The sequence below is a fragment of the Hyaloscypha bicolor genome, assembly GCF_002865645.1.
Source record: "Hyaloscypha bicolor E unplaced genomic scaffold K444scaffold_13, whole genome shotgun sequence".
In the NCBI taxonomy this organism is placed as follows: domain Eukaryota; kingdom Fungi; phylum Ascomycota; class Leotiomycetes; order Helotiales; family Hyaloscyphaceae; genus Hyaloscypha; species Hyaloscypha bicolor.
In genome coordinates, this window is record NW_020194515.1 from 302,337 (window position 1) to 325,630 (window position 23,294).

At 51.7% G+C, this 23,294-nt stretch overlaps 10 protein-coding genes across 10 annotated transcripts; 5 read left to right on the top strand and 5 right to left on the bottom strand.

Annotated features, from left to right (window-relative positions):
- Positions 1-81: 81 nt before the first annotated feature.
- Positions 82-1,394, top strand: K444DRAFT_658757 (EF-hand). The gene is made up of 3 exons (XM_024886300.1): positions 82-211; positions 265-697; positions 746-1,394. Exons 1-3 carry the CDS (start codon positions 209-211, stop codon positions 1,150-1,152), a joined length of 843 nt encoding a protein of 280 aa, XP_024743337.1. The 5' UTR covers positions 82-208; the 3' UTR covers positions 1,153-1,394.
- Positions 1,371-3,558, bottom strand: K444DRAFT_606722 (uncharacterized protein). Its single transcript, XM_024879042.1, has 6 exons — positions 3,136-3,558; positions 3,017-3,088; positions 2,897-2,958; positions 2,667-2,848; positions 2,013-2,614; positions 1,371-1,961 (listed from the first exon to the last, which is right to left on the bottom strand). The coding sequence occupies exons 1-6, from the start codon at positions 3,220-3,222 to the stop codon at positions 1,539-1,541; spliced, it is 1,428 nt and encodes a 475-aa protein (XP_024743338.1). The 5' UTR covers positions 3,223-3,558; the 3' UTR covers positions 1,371-1,538.
- Positions 3,559-3,982: 424 nt separating this feature from the next.
- On the bottom strand, positions 3,983-6,104 carry K444DRAFT_623940 (uncharacterized protein; the record flags this gene model as incomplete). Its single annotated transcript, XM_024882335.1, has 2 exons — positions 3,983-5,750; positions 5,800-6,104. The coding sequence occupies 2 exons, from the start codon at positions 6,102-6,104 to the stop codon at positions 3,983-3,985; spliced, it is 2,073 nt and encodes a 690-aa protein (XP_024743339.1).
- K444DRAFT_116905 (uncharacterized protein) lies at positions 5,796-8,260 on the top strand. Its single transcript, XM_024870364.1, has 5 exons — positions 5,796-6,315; positions 6,373-6,452; positions 6,504-7,076; positions 7,125-7,404; positions 7,454-8,260. The coding sequence occupies exons 1-5, from the start codon at positions 6,281-6,283 to the stop codon at positions 8,076-8,078; spliced, it is 1,593 nt and encodes a 530-aa protein (XP_024743340.1). The 5' UTR covers positions 5,796-6,280; the 3' UTR covers positions 8,079-8,260.
- Positions 8,261-8,352: 92 nt separating this feature from the next.
- Positions 8,353-9,198, bottom strand: K444DRAFT_517015 (uncharacterized protein; the record flags this gene model as incomplete). Its single annotated transcript, XM_024873733.1, has 1 exon — positions 8,353-9,198. The coding sequence occupies one exon, from the start codon at positions 9,196-9,198 to the stop codon at positions 8,353-8,355; it is 846 nt and encodes a 281-aa protein (XP_024743341.1).
- Positions 9,199-9,449: 251 nt separating this feature from the next.
- On the bottom strand, positions 9,450-11,170 carry K444DRAFT_606728 (putative metallothionein expression activator). Its single transcript, XM_024879043.1, has one exon. It carries the CDS (start codon positions 11,051-11,053, stop codon positions 9,836-9,838), a length of 1,218 nt encoding a protein of 405 aa, XP_024743342.1. The 5' UTR covers positions 11,054-11,170; the 3' UTR covers positions 9,450-9,835.
- A 1,803-nt stretch (positions 11,171-12,973) lies between these two features.
- K444DRAFT_658763 (uncharacterized protein) lies at positions 12,974-14,412 on the top strand (the record flags this gene model as incomplete). The annotated part of the gene is made up of 2 exons (XM_024886301.1): positions 12,974-13,900; positions 13,944-14,412. 2 exons carry the CDS (start codon positions 12,974-12,976, stop codon positions 14,193-14,195), a joined length of 1,179 nt encoding a protein of 392 aa, XP_024743343.1. The 3' UTR covers positions 14,196-14,412.
- A 2,759-nt stretch (positions 14,413-17,171) lies between these two features.
- Positions 17,172-17,895, top strand: K444DRAFT_623945 (uncharacterized protein; the record flags this gene model as incomplete). Its single annotated transcript, XM_024882336.1, has 3 exons — positions 17,172-17,294; positions 17,429-17,555; positions 17,594-17,895. The coding sequence occupies 3 exons, from the start codon at positions 17,172-17,174 to the stop codon at positions 17,893-17,895; spliced, it is 552 nt and encodes a 183-aa protein (XP_024743344.1).
- A 599-nt stretch (positions 17,896-18,494) lies between these two features.
- Positions 18,495-19,663, bottom strand: K444DRAFT_606730 (uncharacterized protein). The gene is made up of 3 exons (XM_024879044.1): positions 19,222-19,663; positions 18,857-19,171; positions 18,495-18,811 (listed from the first exon to the last, which is right to left on the bottom strand). Exons 1-3 carry the CDS (start codon positions 19,486-19,488, stop codon positions 18,635-18,637), a joined length of 759 nt encoding a protein of 252 aa, XP_024743345.1. The 5' UTR covers positions 19,489-19,663; the 3' UTR covers positions 18,495-18,634.
- Positions 19,664-19,999: 336 nt separating this feature from the next.
- K444DRAFT_516687 (uncharacterized protein) lies at positions 20,000-22,691 on the top strand (the record flags this gene model as incomplete). Its single annotated transcript, XM_024873700.1, has 4 exons — positions 20,000-20,026; positions 20,083-20,187; positions 20,235-20,943; positions 20,992-22,691. The coding sequence occupies 4 exons, from the start codon at positions 20,000-20,002 to the stop codon at positions 22,689-22,691; spliced, it is 2,541 nt and encodes an 846-aa protein (XP_024743346.1).
- Positions 22,692-23,294: the final 603 nt, after the last annotated feature.

Sequence of the window (23,294 nt, forward strand, 5' to 3'; positions counted from 1 at the left end):
CCCACGTGGGGCTTTGGCGAGCAGCCTTGCCCTAAGCCTTCCGCTTTGTTTACATCGAAAATCAACTTTAAGAGAAGATCACTGTGATAGTCAGCCTTCATTTGTCGCATCGCTTTTACCATTGCGCGATTCTCCACCATCGATTGCCTCATTTAGGGTCGTTTATATTTGGATTTGGAGATTTTGACTGGGAAGGGAAGCATCGACCATGGTACATCGGTGCATCGCGACTTCCTCAAGAACGCCAACTAACCAAATGCTCAGGCATCATACAAACCCTCGCCATTATCATATGGCTCACCTCGCGCATCGCCATTCCGTCGACCAGAGAGTCCGGCTTCTCCATCGCCTCTGCGACAATCAACACCAAATCCATCTCCAACCAAAATGGCCACAACATCCACCACACCCTCGAGACTAGGTCGGGGTTCCACACCCGTGGCAGAGGGGGATACATGGACACCACGAGGCCTTGCACCAGCGCAAAGGGAAAGAGAGCCTTCCCCGACCCGAGGTGCAAATGGCAGCCCGGGATTTGGAGGCATGCTGACCACGAGAAATAACGGGGACAATAATGCCCTTTCCAAGCTACAGCCAGCTCAGGTCAGGGAATTGCGGGAGGGATTCCAAACTCTAGACCGAGACAGTGATGGGCAGGTTGGTAGAGATGATGTTGCTGACATGCTAACTCAATTGGGTGAGTCGACTTGAGTAAGGAGGTTGCTTGATGCTGATTTTTGTTTAGGTCTGTCCGCGAACGCTTCAGATATCACGGCATTCTTCCCACCTTCTACGCCTCAGACCGTCACACTACCAGCTTATCTCAGCTCTCTCGCGGGCCTCTTGGTCTCGCTGTCTCCATCATCTGAGCTTCTCTCCGCATTCTCGGCATTCGATGAAGATGATAGCGGACAGGTGGACCTCGCTGAACTTCGAGATGCATTGTTGCATACTGCACCAGAACCCGGAGAGAAGCTTTTGACGGAGAGAGAAATCGACAAGGTCATGAATGGGTTCACTGGAAGGAGAGCTTTCGGAAAACATACTGGAGGTGGCATGGGCAAAAGAGGAGAGGTGTTTAAGTATCAAGAATTTGTTGCCGGTGTTGCTGGTGGGGCAAGTGTTGATGGAAAGGAGAATAGAGATGAGTAGGCAATTTCAAGGAGGAGGATTATGTCGCTTGGTAATGCCGCGAAGGGATAATGAGGAAGAGCCGAGTATTGCTTCTCGCCCTTATGCTATCGTCGAGGGTCATTGATTCTGAAACCTCAGAGCTTCCTCGCTGTATATATTGACGCAACTCAAACCTTGGTATTAAAGCACCATTCACTTGCACATGTCGCTCAGAGAAAGAGGAAACGTAGAAGATCCTCGAGGCAATCCATATGTAGTCCAATGGCTTTTTCATTTCCCTAGATTTCTATATATCCCAGTGTATTTTCTTTATTTCGTGAAGTTCATTCATCGTCAATCATCACATCGTTCAGAATCATAAAAATCCAAGCGAAACCATCCTCCTTACCGCTTACTGCGTAGATTTACTCCTTTTTCTTCGTATCCCACGTACTGACCTTACTCATCGTCCTCTTCCTCATGGTCGCCATAATATCCTTCTCCATATCCTCACTTCCCTTCTCCAAATCTGCGTCTTCGCGGTCGTATTTGGCCTCCCTCCTCTTTTCCCAAACATACCAACCCGCAACAATGACGACCGTTACGGGAATATCGATTGCCCAATAAATCCAGAACGATGTCGTGACGGGTTTCGACGGGTCTCCCCAGTTGAAGAAGGTCATCGAGAAGACGGACGCGAGATACGCACCAGGGAGAAAGACAGCGCCAATGAGAGAGATCCATTTCATGGCTGCGGAGTCACGTTTGCTGGAGTGCGCGATTTTGCGTTGTTCTCCGGCCATTTGGAAGTTGAGTTTACTTTCCTTCTGCGCTATGATATTATAGAGCTGTTCTTAATCAGCATACTTTTCAAGCCCCGGAAGGAAAGTGTTGCGTACTGCACTCCGTTGGATCTCCAACCGCTGCAAAGTGGTGTAAGCATAACTCTCAATGCCCTGCAACTTCACCCTATAAAACTCCAGGCGACCAAGCATACTATTCTGCAGCTTCTTCATTTCCGTGTCGTTCCTCTCGTCTGGCAACTTCTTGAAAAAGTTGTCGCAGGCTCTCTCGATGCAGGCGAGGATTTCCAGGTAAGCCTTTGGTCGTTTCCACAGCACTTGAGAATGACACTCCACTAAGTCTCTGTTGATGGCATCGAGGTCCACGACTCCTTCTTTCACGTACCCTTCCCGTTCTTCGATCTCACTCCGCATACTGACAGCATGTTCGAGCCGCCGGAGCCAATCACGGGCGTCTCGTTGCTTGATGTCCGTCTTGTAGGAGATATCGTGGGAGAAGATGATGATAGGAAGTAGCATCGGGTGTCCAACTTGCAGTACGCAAGATTTGAGATGCTTGATGCACTCCATCATATCTGAGCTCGGGGTTCCTTTTGCAAATCCAGTAGTAATGCCGTTTTTCACATCATGCGACAGCATTAACTCCCAGCCCCTCGTATATCCCTTCTTCCGAACATCGCTTTTCCGGAAGACAATTTCTATTGAATCTGTGTCAGATCTTAACTGGGGGAGCATGTTGGGTTGAATTACGCAGATGTGGATTTATCTCATCTTGATCCCAAGCAGCCCAGAAAAAAGGCCCAACGACGCTCGTGCTTTCGATTGCTCGGTATGGCAGGTTCATCGCCACTACCATCGATTTGTAAACCTCGGGTCTGAGACTGATAACGTGGGGTGTGAACGTTTCGGGGTGCTTTGCTTCTTGCTGGAGACTGGGAATGGTTAGCTACACCCCCCAAGCAATTTTGCATCCTGCGTACACTAATCTTATACAACTCAATTGCACAACTCCCGCAGGTAGTGTCGGCGGAGCGAATGCGCCCTGTAAGTGCTCGTGTCAGTGTTCTATCCAGCTCAAACTTCCTCCGGCGCAAGCTTACCCGCCGATGGAGGTAGTTCTCGAACTCATCAGGGGTAAGTGGATGCTCTTCAACACTGTTATACGATGCATCCTACTCCCATTAGCGGATGTGACTGTGTTCTGGTAGGAAGAGCTCACAGAGTACGAGAAAATCTCGAGGTACGTGGTGACCTCGGTGACTGATTTGCAGCGTCGGACGTTTGCTTCAAACAGATAATCGTCCATGCCTGCCACACATCTTCCGTCGCCAAACAACAGACGTCCCTTTAACAATAACGATAGGCGCAAAATGGGTATTGGCAACTAAAGGGGGCAAAAAAGAGCAAGTCCACGTCCATGGCACCAAGTGGGATGGAGAGGGAAGAGAAAAGAGAGATTACTCGGCGAAAGCTGCAGTCAGATGCAGTGAGACAAGAACAAGCCAACCCCACCTTCCAGCCTCCAGCCAAGGGAGCTCACGCCGCAGCGGGATTGAAAAGGCATCGGCCGTCCAAAGGCTTGGCTTGTCAGTGCAGCAGTGGGTCGTGTTGGCGGGGTCTAGAATTGGCCTAATGCAATGCAAGGCTCTGCCTATGACAGGGCTATGATAGGTTAAGATGCACATCGGTTTGGCCGGTGAGAAGGTTTTCTCGCGGAGGCGGCAGCGAAATGGCACTGCGGAGATGGGATGTCTTGCATCCGAACGGCACGGTGTTCATCGACATCTCTGTTGGAAAGCAGAATACCTTAAGATGGGTATACGACAACATGTCCAGTTGATATTGTCTAACACCATAATGTGCATTGCTTACGTCTCAATTTACACAGTAACTGGAGTGTTAATACTCGTGGAACAGTTCATGCAAAACTCACACTTGAAGCTGGACACCGCGCCAGTCTTCAGCTATATTATGTATTAACGAAAATCAGGCGTGTAAGCCCAGTGCTACCCAAGTCTATTAGCCAACTCCTCCCGCTATGCGCGAACTCGTACTCAAACATGAATTTACAATCGGACTCGTCCCTCTTGTCGACCACCACCAAACCAGCGGGTGAAATCACTACCACTACGACTTGATTCTGCTTCATCATTACCTCCCACCCACTTTGGCCGTTTAATGCTTTCTCCGACATTTTGAAACCATTTCGGTGGCGAAATCGTATCAATGGTGTTCTTCACCCGATGCCCGAAAGCCTCGAAGAAATTCTCGTCTCCCGGCTCCACTTCCTGACGTGCTTGACGGTCAACGCCGGGTCGAGATGTTGTGGATTGGCCCAGTGTTCTATGTCTCTCCTCTGGAGGCACTGTCAAAGTTGGTGCAGTCCGGTTGTTGGGGTTATTGGGAACGTGACTTCTGATCCCCCCCGAAGCCCCAAGTCGTCCTAGAGAAGAGTGGCCCTGTAACTCTCGCTCTATCAAATCCCGTCCTTCCCGCCAAGAACCAGTCCCATATCCAGTTTCATTATCTTCGTCGTCATCGTCAATAACTCCTCCGAATCCGATGCAATTCTTCACTTTTCCGTAAAGATTGAAAAGTGTTGCACAAACAGGCACCAAGATGAAGGTTGGAAAAAGCCAATCGAACCACAGTCCTAGTGGCGTGAACTTGATGTACTGGCCCAGGAATTTATAGAACACCGTTGTGTCATAAACATCCGGTGAGAGGAATGTCAGGAAATTGAAAGCTAACGGTACAGAGAGCTTTGCGACTTGCATGGCATACCACATCGCGCTTTCACCATGAGTATTTCTTCTTACCAGCGCTCGGCCCCGCCACACCTTCACCTCAGCCAGAGATGTGAGAGCTGCTGCACACATATATAGTATCCAGCAGGACGCTATAACTTGTCCGGCAAATCCAATCTGGCCACGCTCGCTATCGGGATGATGAACTACAGTGACGGCGATGACCGAGAATAAGGGATTAATCGACTTAATAACTTCTGACCAGACAATGCAAAACGATGCCAAGGAAAAGAACACCCCCAGGAATATTCTGAAGTACGAAACGAAGTAGTACTTGTAGAGATATCGTGTGTATGGGGTGAAGAGGGTGGTCTTTTCCCAGATCGATGAATCCGGCGATGCCTGGCCGATTTCGATTCGCCTAGACGCCGCTGAATCGAGGACAGCCTGCGTATCCGTAGCATCTTGTAACAAGCGGTCCCATTCATCGAGATATCTTGTGCGGCTGTGTCGAGCCCTCATGAGCTTCCTGCTGAGGTCGGCCAAATATCGTTCTGTAATAACATTCGGGACAGTGACCTCGGGAGTAGACATCCTGCGAGTCAAGGTTCGAGGCCGTGATTCAGGGAGATGAGATTCATCGGCCAGCTCTTCGATCCAGTCCCTAAAATCTTTGGCGGAACCAGTCTTCCTTTGTGCCAAAGCAGCGACTTGCGCTTCTAAATTTTGAAGATTGTGGATCGCATCTTCCATCTTTTCATGTATTTTCGGGGCATTCCCTTGTATCCTCTTTAATTTCCCACTAATACTCGCGCTTCTGAACAGTCGTCTAGGTATCGCAACCAACCCATGGCCCATAAGGTAAATTGCTAGTATCAGACCCCAGCAATACGCCAAAGCCATCAGCAAAGCCTTGAAAGACGTTGGCGAGGCACCCATAGTTACGAAGAAGTATATTATTCCGATGATTCCAGCTCCAAAAACCATCGCTTGATATTGAGCGTTGGAGCGCAAAGAGTAGATCAGGCGGTCTTTTGGTTCACGGTATCCAGCATCTGCGTACTCAGCCAAGATAGGGAGGATGAACCTATACAGCATTAGAGACAATATTAACACCGGGAGACCAGCTAATGTACCAGGTCAAGGCGAATGTCAACCAGTAACTGATACGCCATGACACCAAAAGCACCCGATCAGGTAGCCATATTCCTCTACTGCCTGCATCTTGGTCCCTTGCGCTAGATGCAAGATCTATGGGCACAAGTAATATGATACTTGCTGGTAAGCCAAGCGCAAAGAAGATGGGGACGAGGAGATATGCTGGCGTCGTTCGCAGGGGGAGGTAATGTCGTAAGACGAGTAGAACGCCTAAGCTGATCACCAGCAGGGCAACGAGAGAGAAAATCTCGGAACCGACTGGTGAAGAGACTTCTGTGATCATCGTGAGGACGATAAGGTGAGTACGCCCATCGGAGTTGACGTTTCGGTATCGATAAGAATCGAAAGGCTAAATGTTTGTTTGTCGAGGAATGGGGATGGGGTACGAATGCGCGGAGAACCGGAAGCCGACGTCACGCAGCAAAATCCAAAACCTCGATCCGTGCAATCTTGTCAAACATGACAAACACACCTGGTCAACAACAAATGATGGCGCCCGACATCACCAGCAATCACTCTGACTTCCCGTCGGATCAAGCAGCAATTCTACGCGATCTTGCCCGAAATGGAGCTGCCGATGAAGCAAGCATGTATGGTTTCACCGACATGGGCTCTAACATGCAGTCAAATGGTGCAAATCCCAGCCAGGAATACTCATTCTCTGATACTTACCCCACCACAGGGCTGTCGACCAGTTATCAGGACATGGATGAATCTGCCGCCTTGCTAGGAAGTCTGGCTGCGTTCGAGCATCCACCGAGCAATGATGCGCCCACATCCGTCTCCAACGACCATTTCGCAAGTCTGTTACGCGCTGCTGAGACGGCTGAAGGAGCAGAGATAGCCCGAACAGAGGGTAGCCACGAGGAAGATAATGCTGCGCAGACCGGACAATCAGACGCTTATGGTTTCTTCAAGAGAACGTTTGACCCGGAGCCAAGACCAAAGCGCAAGCGTACGGCGCGCGGGCGTAACTGTGAGGTCGACGCTGAGCAGGAAGATGGACATAGCTATGGTCTCGTTTCCAATAAGCGGCGAAAGAAGAGCCCTCCTCCAGAAGATCCAGACCTGTTGGCTCGAGAACGGGAGATCTGGGGACCCGAATCGCCCGAAGGTGAAGAGGACAATACTGTGTCGGCTCCTGAGGATAGTTTCCAACAACCCCAAGTTAGTACTGCCGCAGCAAGAGCTCTTGGCGTTCACTCGGCCGCAGCGTTGTTCCGACGTCCATCAAAGGCTTCAAAGAAATACACACGTTAGTCCAATCCTTCCTTGTGCAGAGCAGAACTAATGGTGTCCACAGGCCCTCCAATGTCGAGACTGTTTACCTCTCTGGAAGTAGCAACTGATCGTTTTATCGAGATGCAGAATGCTGCAAAGAAATATATGCTTGATGAGAATTATCCTCACCGAAGAGAGTGCGTTGGTACCAAAGAGACCGGAGAACCTGACTTGGTGAAATTGAAGCTTTTTGCAGAAGTGGAGTCGTTTCTAGAGAATGAGCATTGGGGTGAAAAGTGTTTCGGTGTGGGCTCGCCAGGATTTTTGGAAAGAAAGTATAAGTGGCCCCAGGACAGAAACAAGTATGTCGTGTCTCCTACTACTTAGATGACCGTCGCTGATAATTGGTAGGCTCGTAACAGCGGTCACTCCTCTCTTACGTCGCATGGTAACGAACGAACGCCAACGGCAGTATGCTCTGGAGACAAGACAAGAAAAACGAAAGGCAGGCGAGAAGACGCATAGCAAGCGGAAACGTGATCAGACTTCAGCTACGCCATCAGAAGGCACTCCCCTGAGAAAGCGTGGACACCGAGCCATCTCGCCATCTGCTGATGCTGACGTCGACCCAAAGCTGGATGAGTACCATTATAATGTTGAAGAAACCTACACAGGAGGAGGTGCGGCTGGCATATCGGAATCGCACACTGGACATGTGAACGAGTTCGCCCTTGGAGAGCCAGACGAAACGGGTCTCAGATACCACGTAAATATCATCCAGGACGGCCAGCGAGTTAAGCCACAGTTGCTCTTGAACCCATCATCATGTCCCGGATTCGCTAGCTTGGTTCAGTACATCCACACCATCTTGGATGATGTTGGCCAAAAGCCCAGCAGCGTCAAGGTCCTGACTCCAGAAGGGATGATCGAGGTGGACTCGGAGGAGAGCTGGGAGGTAGCTGTCAATTCGGTTAAAGATAACGATTGGATGGACGGCGAGGTCAGATGCGTGGTCGCACTGGTTGATGAGTTGTGACTGCTTCGGGGCGTGGCCGAGCTGCGGATTGGTGCCCGAATCTGTGACCTCAGAAGCAAATATTGAGACTGGCGAATCTACGGAAGATGCAAGAGTGCATCCTGCCCGGTCTCAATAGAATGTTGAACTTACTGTACACACAAATTAGCTACATTGCTCACGAAATGAAGAAAGATTAAGACATACCTTCACGAAACCTGTAGGTGACCCCCAGATTGTAATCTTCAAATTTAACATCCCTCGTTGGGGACCCCCTCTTTCTTGAAAGCTCTTATCATCCCTCTCTCCTTCTCAAGATCCCAATTGCCAACCACCTCTTCCTCTCAGTCACACCCTCAATACCTCTATCAAGCACCCACTCCCTTTCCTCCCCTTCTGCATTCCTCTCCCAAATCTTCTCAATCTCCAACCCTGCTTCCACCAGCACACTTTCTTCATAAAACCCTCTCATCTTTGCCCTACCGGTATGAAAGCCAGCAACCACCCAAGCCTTCCCACCCTCCTTCATAAAGCACCTAATACTCTTCAGCAAATTGAGATGCTGCCACGGCATCCACAAACAATCAGCGACCAAGATCCTTCCAAAGCTCTCCTTGTTCTCCTTCGAGAACGCATCATCAAGGACCCCCCACTCATGACCCTCAACTCTCACTTCGCCAACGCCAGTCTTGTCTCTCCTAGACAAGAAATTCCTCTCCACATTTCCCCTGAGATTTTCCAGGACCTCGGGGGCAGGATAGTCACTGATGACCACCTCCCTCGCGCCCTTCAACCCCGCCAGAATCCCCGCCAGGCCAGTCCCCGCGCCCAGCTCCAACACCCTTTCGCCATCCACACTCCAGTCCCTGCCCTGCACATCTCCCTCCTCGATGAACTCCGCAAGCTGCAACCCGGCATTCCACAGAAAGTGGCTGAACAGCTTCCTACTATCTTCCCCTTGCGGATCTGCGAGGGTGAGGGTGATGGGCCCGAAGGACGGGGAGAGGTAGATTACGTTGTTGTCTCGGTCACCGTGTTGGTTTGTGATGTCGTCTGGGAAGATCACCCCCAGCGAGGAAGAGAGGATATCCTCTATGTCATTGGATTCGGAGCCGCTGAGGCGGATTTTGTCAGTCAGCATTGTTGGTTTGTTGGTGGTAGGGTGTTTGATGCAGTGTTTACAAAAGTGTTTTTTATGCCGGCCCTGACCGCCCGGGGGACCCCTCATCATGCCGAAAAGCGTTAGCGGCTTGCACGAGAAAGAGAAGCAGCCATGGCGTCATGCCATTGTTTTTGCCTTTCGCTGCTGTGTCTGTGTCTTCTGTCTGTCCTTTCAATCCATTCAAGCTCTCCACTACAGACGGTCAGGCTTCACGACAAACAAGACTTGAAACGATGGTGGTAGTGAAGATTTGACTCTCATTTATAATTACTTTAATAGTAACATGTTTCTCCTCCCAGCCAACAGCTAGCTATTTGCGAACATACATGATACGGACCGGCCGGCGGCCGAACACTGTCTTGAAGATGAGAAGGGCAGAGAGAGGTAGAGACCCATAGCGCTGAAAAACGCTCCACGAAGCAGACTCTCTCATGCATGCATGCTGATGATGATAAATTGGAATAGAGCTTTTGTCTTCTGCAATGGTATCGTCCGTCCCAGAACCCGTACGCCAATTAAAAGAAAAAAGTATGTCGTCAAAAAAAAAATTTGGTATAAACGAAGAAAGGTATCTTCATAACACATATTCCATATCTCATGAGAGAAGGCGGCGACTCTATTCGCGCTTGCTTGGAACTTCCATTAGCTTCTCCAAATCCATTCCCGTCAAGTCATCAGCGATCCATGGGCCTTTCTCCTCCTCAGTGGAGTTGTGGAAGGCGTCTGCTCGTCGCATAGATTGGACATCGAGGTCAGTGACGTATGCTTTCCCGTCACTGAGCTTCATGCGAACTTCATAGTCCGTGTCCAACATCATGTCATCTTTCCAGAGACGACGTTGCCCGTCGAACACGCAGAGAACGCGCTTCTTCATTTTCATTTGTGAAGCTGGGCACCCCCAGGAAGATGGGTAGTCCTTGCGCTTCTTGCGACCCTTTGTGTTCAGTGTCACACCGCCTTTCGAGTGTGTGAGTCCTCGAGATTTTTGTACCCCATTTGCAGGGTTGCGGTGGCCCCGACCCTTTCGCGAGGACTTGGGGCGGAGATTGAAATCGTCGTCGTTCACGTCTTCGAGGTCCTCTCCATCTTCATCCTCCTCTGCCGAGTACATGTTGGTGGTTGCGGTTAGCAGGGCGTTGTTGCGGAGGGTCTCATGGACCGCCTGATCTTGTTCAACCTCTGCAAGGCGCGCAGCATTGATTGCCTCTGAAGGCTCCTCTTGTTGCACGATTCGAAGAACGCAGTCATCCAGATGCTCGTAGAAGTCTTGTGCATTCGAGAAGGTGCCCGAGCAGGTGGAACACTTGCCAGTGGCATCTGGCGCATATCCTGAGAGCTTCTTGGTGTTATTAATGTTGCCGGACGTCTTCTTTCGGCTGTTTGGCGGTGTTTGCTCAACAGCATGGACGGAAGTCAAATGTCTCTTGAAGACATCTGCGCGGTTGAAGGACTTTTCTGCCGCAGATCCGGAACCCGGGCAGAAACCACATACCATGGTGCCTTTGTAGTGTGTGAGAGTGTGCCTGTTCTTGTCGTACTTCCGACTAAAGCCTTTGATGTGATAATCGCATGTTTGGATGGGGCATTTCTCGGGCCTCTCATTCTGGTGGGTGAGCAAATGGGCTTTCAAGTCCTTGAATAACTTCCCGCACTCTGGGTAAGTGCATCGTCCCTTTTCTTTCGACTCCTCGCCGCTGAGGTTGCCGTTTTCGCTGCTGAAAGATTGATGGGAAGCAAGAGAGGGTCGGCGGGGTGGTGGGTATGGATATGAGCCATATGGGCTGGGGTAAGGTGATTGACTACCTTGCTTGATAGGTTGTGGGCTTCTCGACATTTGCGAGAAGGAAGGCGAGGCGGGATATTGAGGTGGTAGTGGGTACGCAGATGCCTCAATGGATTGCGCGGCGGAGGAAGGCCGGCCGGTATACGGTGGGTGGAGAATCAATGGGTCTGAAGAAATCTCGGTCAGTAGGTTGTTCTGAACAGATTGAAGCGCAAAAGCACGAGGCTGGATTGACAGAGGAAACCGACAGGATGATTCGAGAGGCGGTACAAAATTGCCACTAGATTGAGAAAAGAAAGGAGACTGATGATATGTTGTGTAGGACGGAGACTGTTCGGAAGTGAAAGGTTGCGAGCTTGAAGAAATAGGAGATAGTCGGGTGTCACGAGGCCGACCAGCGGTGCTCGATGGGGCGTAAAAAGGCGCGGTGAAGGCCTGCGAAGGTCGACGCGAAGATGAAGGAGAAAAAGCAGAAACAGAAGGGGATTTGAAACATTCATCCGGAGATCTCGTGGCACTCGCTGGCGTAATTGGCGAAGCCATTGGCCTTGAATCACTCCGCATCGGGGTCGGTGTGTCGATCGTTACAGGAGACGAGACAAAAGTAGACAAAGAAGACAACGACTCGGGATTGGACGATATTGAACCATGCTGGCGCGGTGTAGATGTAGAGATGTTTTTACACTCACCGACAAAGCTATTTGTGTTCGTTTTGGTAGGATTGAATTCTAGTGCAAATTGGTCGTCCATACCTGATACTTGGAAAGTGTAATCGTTGTGGCCATAGTCGTTATAACTGACGATGCTAGGAGTCAGGCCGAGGCCATACTCGGGCCCTGGGACAATGTGCCCGTGGATTGAATGTGGTGAGCCCATTGTTGAGGAGCTGGCCGATGGTCCAGAAGCTGTCGAGTGGTTCGAGGGGGCGGTTCGGAGATCGGGCGACTCGTACTGAGGAGCTTCGGCATACATGGTAGAGGAGCTCAATCCAGTGCTGGCAGGATACCCTTCTTGTGTTCTTGGATACGAGTAGGAGGCATCCATGTTGTAGCTCTGCGGCCCGTTAAACTGGAAAGGCTGGGCGAACATGTTTGACGGGTCTGGATACAATGGGAAGTCGATCTCTTCGTTATCGTTGCCCATATGACGCGATAACATATGGTATGTATGATCGGCAATCGAAGAAGCCATTCTGCAGGAGTTTGAAGACGGTGATGGCTGAAATGTGTCTTAGGCCGACACCACTTCACCGGCTGTGGCACCTATCAGCAAATGTTGCTTTGACAAAACCAATTGTAAACGCTGGGGTGCGTACCTCCGAGTGTCGAAAAACTCCACGATATTTGGGAGCTGTTGTCAAGGACGGCCTTCACCAGTTTACTCGCGGATTCTCTGGTACTTGTAGAAGGTGACGAAGCTTGGCTGGAGGAAGCCCGCACGGGAGGTAGCGAGATTCCTTTCCGGGAGGATTGAGTGTTGATCTGATATGATCTGAGACAAGAATGGAAAACGATTCCAGAGGGCGAGGCGCGGAGAATATATATGGAGGGTCTGATGTGGAGAGCCGGAAAAAGTATGGGTTGGAGAGAAGGGGTAAGATTAAGTACAATGCGGTAAGACGAGGTAGGTCAACGCTGATCGCCGCCTTGCTCCAAAGTGGCCGCGGTGTGTTTGGATGTCGGTGGAGGAGAGGACTCTGGATTTGGGGGCTTCTCATGGATTATAATATTGCTCCCCTCTACATCAGTAGTCCTAAGGTCCAGTGGTGCACCTGGTGCACGAAGAACGGGAGGCCCTGGCCCCTGCTCCCGACTGCGCAAACCCACCCTCTGCATCCCTGCCTCGTCTGTTGTACCCCCAAGGGATGGAGACTCCTGGATGCCCCCCTCGATGGCCTTGGTGGGTGCAGCAGCGCGATGCGCCAGTGGCTGATCCGGCTAGATTGCGGTGCGATGCGGTGTCGATGCTTCGATGCTGCTGCTCCACAGCCAGCACGCGAACGAAAGCGGCCTCACAGCTTGCTCACAGCTCGGGTCTGCTGGAGTGGCTTTCGCTTTCCGCCGTCCCAGTCTCCCAAGCTCACCGTCGCCGACAAGTATAGCCTTACCCGCTTTGGGAACCCCTCTCGATCCTGTTTGGCTGGAGGGTTCTTTGGGTGCAGAAGTCCAGGGATCCGACAGGGGAATTGCGCATCATTGGGGCCCTTGCCCAGCGGACTGTCCGGTGAAGCAGAGGTGTGGCCCAGGAGTCCAGGAGAGCAAGCCCCAAAGCCCCCAAAGCCCCCAAACAACGAGCTCGCTGTGCCGGCCAACCAGCACCCTCCCCCGCAGCCATCGCACCCGCACACTCACACGCACACTCGCACAGAGACGACAGCCGAGAAACAGCGGACTCGGAAATGGACTGCGTGGCGCCGTGCTCGCAGATCATGGGAGGGTTCAGCGGCTTACCGGAGCATGTGCCTCTCGCGCCAGAACTCTGGGATCACTCTGGGATCACTCTGGGATCACTCGAATCACTCTGATCACTCTGGGATCGCGCAGTGCAGAGCCCTATCTGGGAAGTTGGCGCAGATCCACTCGTCTGAATCCAGCAACGTCGAAGTTGGCTAGCGCGTCTGGGGAGACTTGCGAGTCGCTAGCCTGGCGCACGTCACCATTCGCTTCTCTGTTCCTTTCTCAGACAACATGGTGGTGGCTAGAACCTTCACGCGAAGATGTGAGGTTATTCGTGGACGATTCCGTGCTTCCCAATCGTCCTACATCATCGCTTTCTGCAGTGCCTGGGGAGTCGGTTGTCCTTCCGAATTCCTGGGTTATCGGCGCTCTAGACCGAGTCTCGACAGGGACCCCAAAAGCCCTGATTTCCCGAGGCATTGGCCTCTGCTTGTTGCCTGAAGTGAGGCCTTTCTGTTCGAGCGCATTTGGGCGCTGATGGACAGGTACCAGACAGCCTTCCAGAATCTGAAATCGAAAAAGCAAGACCCCGAGCAGCAGGGCAAGCCGCCGAGGCTCCAGAAGGCTTGCTGGCCGTGGCAACACCAAGTCTCGGAACTGACAGACGCTCACCAACACCACCACCTCCAACACCGGCGCATCCCCACCCCGACTGCGCTGGGGGTGCAACAACCGCGATGACGGGTGAACCGGGTTCGAGGGGCGGGATCTGTGGCTCAGCGTGCTTGATTGGTTAACATACGCACATAGGCGAAGAGCGAAAATAGCATCAAAATGCGGCACAGCCGCGAAACGAGGCTGTGCTCTAAGAAATTACACATCATTGTTCACAAGCCTACCTAGATGCACAGGTTACTTCTCAAAGTAGCATAAAACTCACCTCCACAAGTCCTGGTCGCAGTCATCGGGATTATGCAAATACCTGCGTTATATCGGGCCTCGTGTTGTTTGGTCGTGGCAAGGTCAGTTCGCTTGCCAGGTCATTCTAGAGCTTACCCCTGGGGCTCCTCTCGAGGTGGAGAGTCCGGGAGACGGTTCTCTCTGGTTCCCATTTGACGACGGGAGCGGCAGACGCCATCTGGCGAGGCAGATTTAAGATGTCTCTCCTGCTCGTACACCGCAACAAAACGTCCGCCTACCGTTCAAGGCTGCCCCTTATTTTGCTGCCTTGGGGCCTGCAGCAGTCCCCACACTCGCTGCCCCCCAGAGGTTGGGGAGAGTTTGAACGGCTGTCCGGTGCTGGTCACCGAGCACACACTGATTGTCTCTTGCCAATCCCTTTTTGCACTTGTGGCCGTCGAGACCCTGGTCTTCGCATGCACCACATCGGATATGAGTAAATGATCCTTCAGCCTTATGATCAGGAGACCCCCTCATTGGTTGCTGTGCCTGGCGACGGATGATTTGCTGGTCGACTTGGCGTCAGAAGCTAAAACCAAAGCCCGCCCTCTCGAAGACTGACTGGTTCCTCGTTTAAGTTCTCAAACAGAGGAACGTTAAAGTGTAACAGTGGAACGATCAACGTCCTGCCATGTCATAATCCAGGGGCTCACCAGCGCGAAAAGGGAACTTGGTCCTGTAGCTTGTACAGGAGCTTGAGAAGTCGTTTCGCACTGCCCTTTCAAAAAGCTCTTTGAGGTTTGTCCCGCCGTCCGATCCTCAAGCGCGTACAGTTCGTGTGGTTGCAAGTACAGTAAGGTCGCGAATGCACCTGCCCGCTTTCGATACTTTCAGAGGAACGAACTCGGGCTGCCATCATCCTGCTGGATGGACGCACTTACGATGACCCTCAGAACTCGAACTCGTGCGTCTCATGACGGCCGATGAGCACACCCACCCGACCTTGCAGGCTTTCTAAAAGTAACTATTGCCCTGCGAGGAGGTTGTTTGGGGAGTGCTACTTGGCTGGCACAGCCTGCCCCATCTTGAGTGCCCCCTTGGCGGCCCCTCGTGGTTTTGTGGCCCGTGCGCTTCGATCCCTGCTCGTGACTTCGGCGATGGTAAGGCTTAGGGTAGATCGCGTTGCCGAGTAGATTCGTCCAATGGCCCGGAGTTGATTAGACTCGGGGAGCCCGCCTGCGCCAATGTGGAGAATCGGTCACCGCTCATTCCTGCCCCGCAGCCAATGACAGGACGCGATGAAGTCGTAGGGCAGAGGTTTGAACTCCTTTGGAACTTTGGAATTTGGAAGACGATGGATGACTGCATGCAGATAATTCCGCCGGTGGGTTGCGCCGACAAATGATGGCGACCATATCGTACCAACTTACTACCAACGGTCGTACCCAGGAATGCGGTGAGATTTGCCAGCGAAGGGCAACGTTTCGACTTCCCCAAAGCTTCCTCAGCTTCCATGTGAATCTTGGGCGTCCGTTTCGGCAGTGTCTCCTGCAGAACTGAACCTCTTTCTTGATTGCTTCGGAGCCAAGGACTTCCACAGTCTACATCGCCTGCTATTGGTCGTTTCGTTCCCAGATGTCCACATGGGACTAGCGATCATCTCCTCACATTCGTGGTAAGCTTCAGACAGCTGCGAACATTAAGCCAGGCCACCATACGTTGGGGAGGTTGCAACCAGGAGATCGTTCGTCTGTGGGGCAGGTGAAGCTGCTATGGGGACGAATCTCAAAGTAGTCAACTCCGTCGCTTCAGAAGTTCAAAAATAACTTCGATAGCTCCGAACATGCAGATTTAAATTGTCGAAAAGCTTAACAAAATAACGTTTGGAGATCTCGCACCACGATGCGCCCCATGTCCCCAGCCAAAGTGGGGGGTCATTTGGGAGATCGTTTGGGGAGATGGGGGAAGACCAGGGCCATTGGGCAGTCACGTAAAAGGGGTGATGGGAAGAACTCTTGTGCGGTTGGCTACTCGTACGAGAGAATGCACTGCCATCAAAGAGCCTCAAAAGATTTGAGGCCAAAAATAGATTCCACGATGGTTCCAAGATTGCGACGTCGACACGCAAGGGGCGAAGTCAAGCACGAGCATCCACCTCGTTTGGCGCATGGTGGCAGACAGACAACAACGGTCCTCTGGAGGAAAGCTGCTCCGCGTTGAAAATAGGCTCGTAAGTCGTATCACGGATTCGCTACTCTCGAGTCTCGTCTGGTCTCCCCCTTCGTCGTCCCTTGGCGAATTGGCTCCTGCTCAATCAGTCACCAGGGCCACAATCAGGGGCTTGGGCGTCCACACTTGACTGAGGGTCTTGGCTTGGGTCTGCTTGCAAAGGGTGACCTTGCGAGCCACTCAAGAGTCGCTATGTGCGGAAACACCACTCAGAAGGTCGCCCTCGAGTGTAACCTGGGGGGGGTTCGTCCGAGACCGAAGCTCCCGCCTGGCAAGCACAGACGCGGCCACGAGCTACGCGAGTCCCTGATCTTCGCGCACCCGTACTTTGGGCGGCCCCAAACATACCAGGATGCACAGATGCTTGATGCTTAATTTTGTGAAGCTCATTTCGCGGATACCCCGAGCAGCAGCGCTGTCTGAAGTGAACATACCCTCTATTTACATGCCCCTGGGCCTTGCTTGGAAGTGAGTGGTTGGAGACCGAACGCTGGGTGGGCCTGTTAGGCTTGTTTTCCACCGGACTGAAGTGTAAAATCAACCGCAGGGGGCTGGTACGAGCACCCTGCAGTGCCTGCACCCAGATTCCGCGAAACATCAATTTAATCGCTTCGACTCTGGGGCTAGCCACGTGAGAGCCAGCGATGGTCTGCCAGACTGCCATGCTGCGCTGCACGGTGCTGTGCTATGCTGTGCTGCCATCTGTCGGTGCCTCAACAGGGCAGGTCGGCGACCTGGCCGAAGCCAACATGGGAGTGGGAGTGCGAGTGCGAGAGCGAGAGCCGGCGCAACCCTTCCCGTGACAAAGGCGAGCCTTCCTCGTCTCCATAATCTCGATCTCGACGGATACGTGTATTCCGAGCCCGCCCGCCAAAGGTTGTTGATACTGTACTACTAATAGTTATCTCTGCGCCGTGGATCTCGGTTCGCGAGTGGCAGCGAGCCAGGCACGGCCAGAAGCGCAGACCCGCCCGCAGAGAGTCCAGATTCGCAACACGACCCCTGGTCAGTGCGGCCACCAAAGGCCAGTCAGTCTCCACTCTCCAGCCAAATAAGCACTTTCAAGCGAATCCGTCCCGATTTGGTGTTGGCGCGCGGGGTAAAGGGCCCGCCACGTATCCCACAACCGCCTCCATGGAATCATGGATCTCGTTCCCTGGACCTCCAGAAGCTCCAGAACCTCCAGAACCTGTCGTGCAACAGCATGTGTGCTCTCGAAACGCTCCCAGCCTCCCGCAGTTCTCGCATGTGGGAATAGTCCATGTCTCAGAATCGTATGACCGAGCACGCTCTGTGTGCGATGTTGAAGTCTGGATCAGAGCTCCGGCGCTTGCACGTCTGCTGGCCCCCAAGTTCGAGAACTTCTAGAATGGAGTTTGCCGTGTGGCATATCGTGGCGTCCTTGTGCAACCTCATGTGCAGCGATTCGCGGCGAGGGTCTGTGGATGGATGAAGAAGCGGAGGTTCTGGCTAAATCAAACCGCTCATCGGCGCTCAGAAAAGGCAATATATGAGGCTCATATTGTGGCCAGCAGGCGATCCACGACAGGGATGGAACTGAATATTGAATGCGATCGATCAAATGACCAGAAATAGATTTTGCAGCGGCTTCTCCCTGGAACTAGGGTCAAGGGGCATTTGGGGCATGCCAGACGACACTGGATGGCTTTGAGCTTGGCTGCGAGGAGATCTGAGAATGAAGGGGAAAGACAAAGAGCAACGAAGCCACAAAGCTCAGGAATCCTCGCAAAATTGAACAAGCGGTCTTCCGTCATGTGACCATACCTTTGCTGACGACCTCAACGTCCAACAACTCTCCAATGAGGATTGATAGGTTCGCAACGAAAAATCTAGGCGATTGCGAATTGAATAATTACGGACGCGCGAAGCAGATATGGCAGTTGGTTCGTATGCTGCACAGGTCATCACACTACACCAAAGTTGGTTGACTTCAAATAACCCGCCTCGGTGAGTCTGAATAGGTTCAGCGAACGCCACGGATCATGTGATGGGTATTTTGAATTTTCGGCATAATTGTTTTCACAATAAAATTTCTTCAGCATGTGTAAAACGCTTCGAGGTTTTTAACATACTGACCTTCAGACTATCAAATGCTCGCAACGTCTTCTCTCCAACCCCAACCAGCAACCCCCGAGTCTTCTAGTCGCGTCATGCCCGCACCTTGACAGATCTGTATGGCTACCTTCCTCACAGCGCGGACCTGCTCTAGAGTTGCCCCTCCATTTATCGCGCCCTTGAGATGTCCCTTTAATTGCGGGTTCACCTGTTAAAGTTAATTGAGTCGCTTCCGTAAGTACATGGGACATACGTCTTGAGGTATAAGAGCGGCTATCATGACAAAGCTGGTGTCTGCTGCACTTAACACTAATGTGTTGCTCAAGATATGACTATACATTAGTCTTGCCACCAATCCCAAGTCTTCAGTGCCGGAATTGTCCATCTGACTCAGGACCCGGTCTGCAACCTTACCATACACCTTTCCAAAGAAGTCTCGCCCGCGTTGTTCTATCCGAGATGGGTCATCTGAGAAATCATTCCTGCGTTCAGTTGGCGACTGGGTCGAGGGGCGATCTTGTAAGTCAGGTGGGGAGACCTTCTTGAGAGCCAATAACGAATTTATAATCTGCTTCGTTTAGAATATTGAAAGCCGTGAAGCAATACACCAACTCATACCTTTGGTACTCCTCCCACCGCACTTGTCTTGATTAAGGCTTCTCTCATCCTCCTCAGGATTGTCAACTGCTCGGGCCTCGAGCTTGTGCTTCTAGGACCGAAAGTGGCAGCATGCTCATATATTCTCGGAATTTCATCAGGACGGTTGAGAATAGTCAGTGTTGTAGCCGCAATGATGTACCAGGTTCGCGGGGGCAAGTCTGGATGCTCACGTATCGACTTTAACAGGTCCGGAGTGAGGACAGGAGGAGGAGCGAGTGGTGGCATCTTTGAAAGGTGATTCTACGAGAGATGAAGGACCCGAAAGACCAATGTTTGATGATACTGTACTGAAGCATACTCGGGACAATTCGCCACGTGTAGTTGGTAAGCGGGAAGAGATTCCTGAATCTTCCGAGGTAATCTCACCTTAATGAAAGAATCCTACTGTATTTCTGGATTCCAATGTCCCAGTACCGTAATACCATGTACATTAAGAGAAAAATCGAGATAAACTATAGGATTGATACAATTACATGAGATAAGTGGAAGATGAATATTCAGAAGCCCCAGGAGGTCGGCATCTCGGCGCGGCGGTGCCGATGTGGAGATGTGGCGCAAGGTTGACCAAGCTTCAATGCGATAAGTCACCGTGTCAACATCGAACAAGCGCTTTCTGCCAGCTTTTTTTTCGAACGGACGCCTCCATCACCAAACAGCTATGGGCACGTAGTCCCCAGAGGCAGCAAGGACATTTACTGCTTGCATTTAATCCAATCGAACGAACCGCACAAGGACGATGGGGCGACTCGCGTGGTATGCTGGGGTAAGCGCTCCTCCCCCATAAAGCTTCAACAAACCGTCGTGACTGACAGCTCTCAGGTTTCCACAGCCCTGGCAGGAGGAGTGATTGTTTCTGCCTTCAATCAAAGGGCAAATTTCTATTCGGCATGTGTGTATCTAGCGCAAAGCAATTTGTGTCTGATGGTTAGCAATGGAAACTCCTCGCAGAGCAAGTGACTGACGACTGGTAGATACTTATCAACCTCATCCTCTTCATGTATGGCAGCTTTATGTACGGACTTCAAAGGCTTTGCTATGGAGCACTGCGACCTATTGAAATCGAGCAGCTCTACGAAAAGGCCTGGTTTGCGATTACGGAAACATGTCTCGCCATGACGATATTCAGGGAGGAAGTCGGGGCTTGGTTCTTGGTGATGTTTGTTGCTCTATTGACGGGCAAGGTGTGGGGATGGATTGGGGATGGGAGGGTGGAAGTTCTCGAGCAACAACCCCCTGCGAATCCACGACTCTTCCACATCCGTTTGACAATTTCCCTCGGCATGTCAGTTCTTTACGACCTGGGGTTGATGAATTACACTATCAACACCGTAATCCAACAGGCAAGGCCGAACATGATGGTCATGTTCCTGTTCGAATTCGCCATCTTGACAACCTCGTCATTTGCAACATCCTTTCGATACTGCATATCCTTGATCGAGGCCAAGGTCGTCAAGAAGCAAACCCAAGAGAGACTTCTGGAACGCCGAAGAGAGGTCAGAGAAGAAAGGGCTGAGATGATCAGACAACGAGAGGCTGCAGTAGCTGCAGCTGGTGAAGGAAGTGATGCCGTTCCCTCGGATGAACCGCTACCTTCTGAGGATGATGTAGATGAGATGGATATTGAGGTTCCAGGATGGGAAACTAAGGGCCATTGGGTGTTGACCCTTGATCTTATCACAGGTAAGTCAGCTCTTCTAGCCTCGTCCTTCACTTCTGCTCACTATCTAGATTTCGTCAAACTCGGCATCTACGTCACATTCTTCGTTATTCTTCTCATGTTCTACGGCTTGCCGATTCATATCATGCGTGATCTGTTTTTGACCGCACGGTCGTTCACCAAACGGCTCACTGCATTCATGAAGTATCGCCGCGCTACACGAGATATGAACAAATTATATGAGGATGCTACAGTTGAAGACATCCAGAGAGAGGATACATGTATTATCTGCAGAGAAGAAATGAGGCCTTGGTCTGTCACAAATCCCCAACCACCGCTTGCAGCACCGGGCGCTATCCCACCTGCTCGACCTGCAACTACAGTCAACGAACGGTCAAGACCGAAGAAACTACCGTGTGGACATATCCTCCATCTCGGCTGTCTCAAGAGCTGGCTCGAACGTCAACAAATGTGTCCAACGTGCCGACGGAGCGTTGTCGTCGACCCACAACAGGCACAGAGAGACGCAGCAAACATCAACCCGGCTGGCGGTGCAGCTCAACCTGCCTTGCCCGGTCAACAGGACGGAGCTGGAGCACCACCTCCAGCCGCCAATCGCGGTGCTGGTCGAGGTATGCGAATGCTCAATCTTGGGCCAGTAAGGATTGGTTTTGGGCAGGCCAACCTTCAAGATCTTGCACAAGGCTTAGGAGGTGCTCAACCGGGTCAGGAGAATGCCGCAGGGGGAGGACCGCGGGTCTACGGATTAGAATTAGGGATCCCCCGCAGACTCCAACCTCAACCGCAACAACCAGCTCAAGGAGGAGCAAGTTCCTCTACATCAAGCACGTTGCAGGATCACCTGCAGCAGGTAGAGCAGCAAATCGTGGCAGAAATCAGGAGTCTGCAAATCACACAGCAGGAGCTCCAATTAGTACAGCTATTACAGGCTGAGCTTGCTAGGCTTCGACTTATACAGAGTGGGCAAGCGGATTCATTGACAGCAAATTTCCAAATGCCCCAGATGCCTCAGTTAGGGCCATTAGCCGGCAGACACGCTCCAGTGGTTACGATGCCAGTTCCCCAAATGCAACGACACGGGGCGCGATCAAACGCAGCAGCTATACCCGCAGGTAGTGCTGATCTTCCCCCTGGGGTCACAATCCCGGAAGGGTGGTCTTTGCTACCGCTGCAAAGATTTGACGGATTAACGGGTGTTCCGCCAGCAGCGAGTGTACCTATCCAAAGACCTGCAGCAAATGCAGCAGCGGCCCCCACAGCCACCACTTCACTGATGGGAGTCAGCCCTATGACCGGAATTTCTAATAATATACTGACACCCACACCCACGACTAATCCCGAGAATCACTCACAGGCGTCATCCGTTGATTCGTCCGACACCAACGCCATTCATACTCCGCCCTCGATCGCAGCCGACCAATTGAATGCACCGGTCTTGCATACCTCAATACAAGACCAAAGTACCACCGATTCAAGCACTGCTTTGGAAGCCCTCGCTGCACAGCAGGATTCTTCTGTGTTGCCGAACTGGGGGGCTTCTCAGTTATTTTCGGCTCCAAGCAGAGCGGCTAATAGCGATAATGCGAGTTCAAGCATTGCACTGCCTCGGGAGGGACGGGAGGTGTCGGTCGACGAAAGGCCGTCGTCCTTTGTTGAACCTGAGACCGAGGAAGAACAACATAGAAAAGAAAAGGGAAAGGCAAAAGCTGCAACGGTGGAGGACACGGTTGACGAGGCAGAAGGCTCGTAAATCCATTGTACGATTGATGCATTTGTGGCGTTAGGCGGCAGGTCATTCACTGTAAATGACTGGAAGCGGTATACTCCTTTTGAATAAAAAAAATTGACTAGGCGCATAATTCCCGTGGTACATTTACTGCGAGCGTGAAATTCCATTCGAATTCTTTAATTGGATAAGAATGAAATGGCTTTTTCAGCGCTGTGTCAGATCCTCTTCAAACTAGACAGCTGTTTTGAACTTGGCACACTCTTCTCCAAATTTCTCCCCTGCGCAAGCTATCATTTCCATCTCGCAGGACGCAGGAGTCAGAAAGGCGGCAACATCCTTCCCTTCCCAATCACGCTCACAATCTCATCTTTGCAAGATTGTGTCACTACGAAGCAGATGCACCAGCCCCCACACTTTTGCCCCAAGGAAATGGGGATGGCACATCATCCTGAATGCCCTCACGAAATGTGTGTCAATCGGTTTGCCAGTCTCTGAGACATTCACGCCGTGTGATGATCCTGAAACGCAGCCTTGAAGCCACGCCAAGTGCCTATTAAAAGATAGCGAGCAGGAGGTTGGAGTTGGGCATTGGGTTGGCAAGCCTAAGCGGCCAGGATATCAGCC